This window comes from Pangasianodon hypophthalmus, chromosome 8 (genome assembly GCF_027358585.1).
Source record: "Pangasianodon hypophthalmus isolate fPanHyp1 chromosome 8, fPanHyp1.pri, whole genome shotgun sequence".
Lineage (NCBI taxonomy): Eukaryota > Metazoa > Chordata > Actinopteri > Siluriformes > Pangasiidae > Pangasianodon > Pangasianodon hypophthalmus.
Genome location: NC_069717.1, coordinates 17,080,618 through 17,086,893, shown reverse-complemented (window position 1 = coordinate 17,086,893; position 6,276 = coordinate 17,080,618). Strand labels below are relative to the sequence as shown.

The window sequence follows — 6,276 nt, the reverse complement described above, 5'->3', positions numbered from 1 at the left end:
TGGCCAGCCTAAGAGCATTTCACCTGCTTTCCAGGACTGTAGCTACATGCCCAAGGTGTAAAACACACCTAGGCGGGTGATCAACATTGGCAGATTCAAAAAAATTACCTACACATTATCAAATGAATTGTTATAGAAGTTAAACTTACCCATTGTTACCACAGGTGGAATATGGGCAATATTATACCACTGAAAATCTCAGATCCCTTTCTGTTTCACCCATATTCCACTTTGAGAATCACCCATGTATATGATTATAGCCTGATACTGACATAGTAACTATTACTTCATGCTCGTTGTACAGCCATGCTCCTATTTGTTACAGTATCATTAGAGCTGTTTTTATTCTAGTCTGGGCATTCCAACCAAGGGAACAGCCAAGGATAGCGACAAGAGAAGAATTTGAGACCTTGAGAATCATCTTTTGTGGTCTTGATTATAGACAGACAGGAGCATTTTTCCTCAACACTTGACACCAAAGCTGACCCAGAATAATAATAATAATAATAATAAAAAAAGAAGGGGGCGGGGGGGTCCCATCTTTCAGCGCTACTTTTCTCATCTAAAGGACTTCTTCCAAATAAATGCTTTTTGAGTTGAAGGAAGACAAGAAGGTGACACCCCCCCCCCCCAAACTTCAAAAAACTTTTTTTTTTTTGCCTATACCTTTTACTTTTTGACAAATCTCAAACATGTGCACATTGTGTTTTATTTTAAGCAAAGCAAACTGTGTATAAGTTCCTAGTATAAGATTACTAGAAGGTACACAACAACTTAACCCAGGCTGTTGGGCCAAAACTTGCAGGCAAATTTTTTATTTATTTTTTGTTTGTTTTTGTAAAGATTTTATTTTATCAAAATGTCATTTCAAGTCCAATGAATGTCTGTGAAACAAGATTTAAAAAAAAAAAAAAAAAAAAAAAAAAAAAAAAAGTATAACCAAATACCCTTGTTTCTTCACTCACTGAGGGTCAGCCCTCATAAAATTACAAGCTCACAGAGGGGAGAGGAGTAAGGTTGTTATTTATATTCTTGTAACCACAAGCTAGAGGGGAAAACTCAAGATCACTAAGCAGTTGTAACGCCATGAGCAACAAAGCTGTTAAGAAGGATGCTGGAAATACACATCACACACCATGGCCTTTGTTCCTTTAACCACACTAACAGGATGAAATATGCATATACATTTATATATTTATATAAAAAGTTTACCCTATTCGCAAGTCTACTCCAGACAGTGTGCTGCTTATATTACAGTGTGTTTTGCCTTTTGTTTTAATCCTCAAAATGTACTTGGGAATTGAGATATTAATTGCCATAGTGGCAGTATTTTCCAGTCAGTTTATTAAGTCTCTTCCTGGGTGGATTTCAACATGGCACTGTCAGGACAGGAGATGGAGCACAAAAAAAACAAGACAGGAAGGAAAAAAGGGGGAAAAAAGGATGCATTTTTGCTCCCAAGAATCACCAAAGAAGCAGATGGGTTGTGGCAGACAGGACCAAGCAGTGATGGATTATACTCAACTTTCTTACTTTTCAGTCATCCTCTCCATCATCATCCTGAAATAAGAGGAAAGGACATTTTCAAAGCACCAGCACAACTATTACCACTACCATAAGCCACACTACTAAATTTCTAATTATATTATTTATCAATTATTTCAGATGAATAAATAATAATGGGAACCAATTTAGCTGTAAATTACCTCCCCATCATCCTCTTCTCCATCTTCTCCCTCTTCATCTATGTCTTCTAGACCTTCTTCATCTTCATCCTCACCCTCTCCTTCCTCATCTTCCATATCTGGGACCTACAAGCAGATGAGAACAACTTTTGTTCAGCTAACCAGTGATGAGAATATTCCTACTCATACTGAGGGTAAAAACTAATTAAGATTCACCAGGTAATACTGCAGAGGATTGGGCCAGATGTCATCTTTTATGACCTCTCCCAACTCATCTGCTCCTGAATCAGAGTGATCAGTGAACCAGGTGAAAAAGCTCTCAGGCTCTTCATGTTGCCTCTTCTTGCCCGCTTTACTTTGAGTTTGACTGGAACGATTTGTGAGGTCCTTCAAAGGACCACAGATTATGTTTGTTCAATAACCCATATACAGCAATTGAAGAAAAAGTAATGTCAAACAATATTAATGAGTATTACAATCAAACATCATTCACACCTTTCCTGGTTTCCATTTGATCTCTGTGGACTTTGGAGTTGGGTCTCCACTTTCATTCAGATGAATTTCTTTGGATAGGACTTTGTTTTCGAAATACATGTTTTCATCAAAGTACTACAAAGCACAGACAAAAATCTCAAACCTGAGAATGACGCACCAACAGAAAGATTAATTTATTTCCAAAAAATATTCAGATGTGCTCAAAACTTACAAAATCTATTCTGTAGCCTGATTTGATGTCTTCAAATTCTGTTACTTCCACCCTTGTCAGATAGTGAAGTGCTTCTTCATCCTCCTCACCAAGGAGAGCAGAGACTAGGTGGATAGAGAGAGCATAATATTGAAGAATCGTTCCTTTTTGTTCCATTTGCTCAAACAAATGATCGAGCCATTTAAGGTCACATTGGACTTGTATAACTCAGGTTGATAGTGTTTTCTGTTTGCTTACCTTGCGGGTGATTCACGAATGTAGTGACCCAAAAGTTGGGAATTTTGGCAATGAGTTCTGACCTCTTCTGAAAGAATGGCTGGCGAAGCTTGTTGTATTTTTGCTCGACTTTGAGGATTTCCTCACTGGCCTGTTCATTCAGTCTGTGATGGACAAACACATGCAGTTTATTTCTATCCTAGACCTTTGCATAAATATAAACATTTTGTTATTATCTAGATTGGATACCTAGAAATGAACTGACCTGTCAATTTCATTCTGGACTTCATCAATATGCTCAATAGCTTCCTGTTGCTCTTTTTCTGAAGATGCAGGAAAAGGGCAATGATCAGAGCAAAATTATAGCACTATAGCAATTTTCTGGAATCAGAGAAATACCTCTAATCTAATCCAATTTAAAATGTCTGGGGGAATCGTGAGTTTCACGATATCAACACGGCTAAAAGAAACAGTCCAATGGCAAAATAAGTTGAGCTGAGTTTCTAACTTGAAATTCACGCAGGTAGAAAATGTACTTTCTCGTTAAATTCGTCTTACTGCGGAGAAATGTGAGGTAGGGTTGCATCTGATGGACGTGATTCACTATGCAGCTCCACTGCAAGAAGTACATTGTAGCAGCTAGTTTTCTTGTCTATGAGAGGATAGACGCCGCTTCCTGCTGCTCGGGCCGCGTGGTTTAAATGTGCACAAACAGATCTTTTACCTGCCTGCTTCCCGTCTCTCATACAACACCATCGGATGGTTAACAAACATAAAAAAAAAAACTAGCTTCTTCACACACAACTTCCATAAAACTCGGAGTCGTACGTTTTAACTGGAAAATTTTGGAGGTGTGATTATTAGCACCTTTACCCTAAGCGTATAGCCAACATGCCAGGCTAGCTAACTGGTATGTACATCATGGCGGAGGTCGCTACCTTACAACAATAAGTAGCGTATTGCCTCGACGATATATCGAGCACAGATTCATAATTATGAAAAATAAATTGTCCCATGCAGGGAACACGTGCTCCTTTAATGTATATGGAGCACATACCCATAATAAATTAATAAAACTTTTTTTTTTATCTGAACATATCCTTACAATTCATCATTGCAGCAATGGCGTTAGCCTTTAGCGGCTATCTAACATGGCCTCCACTGCCGGCGCCTGCCATTGCTCTTGAACGCTCACAACATCCAACCCCGGCGACGACCACAGCCAATCATAACCTCATGAAACCCACAGCGAGACACGTAAAATTAGATATACTTTGCTGCCGCCCTTTTGGTAAACAGCTGGTCAAAGAGACTCAAAAACGTGAAAAGAGAAAGTGAAAATGGCGATGCTCACGAGGCCCTCGCTTCTTACCAGAGGTCTCGTCCGCTCCATCGTGGTGCGAGTTCTGCTCCTTTTTACTCACTTTAGCTGCTGGGGCAGACATGTTTTCACTGCTTAGCAAAAAAAAAAAAACTACTTTCACGGAAAATTACCGACTATTTATCTAGACTTCGTAAAGGTAAGCAACCTTCCTTTGCACTGAAATATGTCGCGCTCCTCAACTTACTGCGAGGAAACGCAAATACACGCGCACGCGCGCTCCCAGTTGTACTAGTAGCACATCGACTACACTCACGCGTTTCTCTTTCGGAGAGAGCGCGCCCTCGCGCGCGCACTCACGCTGAAAAAGAAAAGTCCACCCCGCTGAGAAGTCAGCCCTCGCGCTTTCCTCTCTACGATCTCATTGGCTGCGTCATGAAGCGCGAGGCACAGTGAAACGCCCACAACAGAACGCACAGCAATCATATTTCAACGTCTGTGTCCTGGGTCCTTGTAACTTTTGAACACTGTATTGTGAATTTAAATGCAAAAATGAGAATTTGAATGATATTTTGAATTTTAAAAATTCCTGTCTGAAATTGAATTTAAACTGAAATTGAATTTCGAGGTTTCGTGGTCCGTGTACTTTTGCATTCATTCATTATTCTATTTTTAAACTGAAATGAAAAACCAAAAACTAAATTCTTTATGGTTTTAAAAAGGCTATAATCAACGTGTAATCAAAGAATAAGTGTTTGTTTTTCAAATTATTTGGAAATGTAAATTCAATATTATCTATTTTGTCTTTGTTATTTATTATATTAATGTGCTGAAATCATGAAATACAAAAATGGAAATGTAATAATGAAAAATGTTCATGCTACGAATTTTCAAGGGTAGGCCTACGGGCTAGGCTGTTGTGGCCTGGAGGTAATTTAGAGCCCTAGCCGAGGCTGACTAGCTAAACTTTCTGGCAGTAATTTGAATGCCTACAGCTACAGATCATGGCTTGAGCCACATTCTGGTAACAATGAAGATATGCTGAGGAGACACATGGGACACATGAAGAGATTTCACAGCACCTTGTGTTATATTACAGACTCCTTACATCTTGCCAGTTGAAACTTGTCTTTTAAAAAAGTCAGTTTCAGTTGAATTTTGCATTTGCATTATTAGGAGTCTGTAATATAACAGCTGAAATTTTAAAAAATGTCCAAGAGAACCTATAGTTAATTTCTTTCCAATTACATTATTTGTAATTTTAAGGACACACTATATGCCTAGTATCACAGTATCACAGGGATTGTCATAAAATGTCTCTAACCCTTGCACACAGTGCAGTTGAAAGCCGCTTATACTTTCTCTGCCCATGCTTCTATCAAATGTGGGTTGTTCATTGGAGGCGCAAAAGGACAGCCTTTTGATAGTTGAGGTCACATCCTGAAGGTCATGGGCATAGACATCCTGCGGGCCTGTTATCCTTTTTTCAACAAGACAAAAATAACTGCCATAATTAGACTTAGTTCTGTCTAATGTAATTAACACAATATCTATTCAATAACAAGAGTAGTTAACTTGTTCTTTTTTGTTTGTTACAGCAAGGACTTTGTGGGCATTCTGTTTCAAATAACTGGAACCTGTGGGGTGGGGTCATGAGAGACAGGTCACCGCTCAATCTCTTTTTGCCTTAATTACCAGCGTATCCTAGACTGAATTCTGCAAAATGAAAGAAAACAAAACAAATGACAAAACAAAGGTTTAGGAGTCTAAAGATGAACATTTAAAGGATTACAGGATCATAATTTCCAAGGGTGTCTTGCACATTGCCCATCATGCCATGCACACTGGCCTCACATTCCATTAAGCAGACAACCACCGTTCTGCTGGGTCTTAATTTGCCATTCACAAAGTTTGCAATGTATATGGATCTATAATATATTAAAAAGGGTGAAAAAATATTACTTGTTTTATTACTTATTATATTACTTAAAATCTGTTCCTTGCAATATAATTCCTCACTGACAAATCATCAATGAAATGCTGATCCAGGGTTTCTGTTAGCTGGTAAATACCGGGTGTGACTGGCAAATTCAGATCCCGCCGGACACATTGTCCTCTAAAAATATTTACTTAAAGAACATATAAATTTCAAAGTAAATACAGTACATATAATTTTTAAAGTAAGCGAAGATCTTTTCTACATCTTCTCTTTTATTCAGTAATACATGTCTTTAAATGAATTTTTTGCTGAAGGAAAAAAGTCACTGTTTAAATGTAGCTGTTGAAAGCCGATGCTAGCTGATGCTAGCCTCTAAGTCAGTGGTCTTCAAGCTTTTTGAGCACAAGAT

At 38.4% G+C, this 6,276-nt stretch overlaps 1 protein-coding gene across 1 annotated transcript; it reads right to left on the bottom strand.

The window, feature by feature from the left end:
* Nucleotides 1-799: 799 nt before the first annotated feature.
* seta (SET nuclear proto-oncogene a) lies at nt 800-4,277 on the bottom strand. The gene is made up of 8 exons (XM_026925931.3): nt 3,980-4,277; nt 2,873-2,930; nt 2,629-2,771; nt 2,392-2,495; nt 2,181-2,294; nt 1,902-2,072; nt 1,707-1,811; nt 800-1,560 (listed from the first exon to the last, which is right to left on the bottom strand). The coding sequence occupies exons 1-8, from the start codon at nt 4,050-4,052 to the stop codon at nt 1,537-1,539; spliced, it is 792 nt and encodes a 263-aa protein (XP_026781732.1). The 5' UTR covers nt 4,053-4,277; the 3' UTR covers nt 800-1,536.
* Nucleotides 4,278-6,276: the final 1,999 nt, after the last annotated feature.

Coding starts and splice junctions, on each gene's coding strand:
- seta (XM_026925931.3), bottom strand. CDS start 4,052: ATGTCTGCCCCAGCAGCTAAAGTGAGTAAAAAGGAGCAGAACTCGCAC. Junction 2,931..3,979: donor TGGAGCGGACGAGACCTCTG/GTAAGAAGCGAG, acceptor CTGCATCTTCAG/AAAAAGAGCAACAGGAAGCT. Junction 2,496..2,628: donor ATTCGTGAATCACCCGCAAG/GTAAGCAAACAG, acceptor CTATCCACCTAG/TCTCTGCTCTCCTTGGTGAG.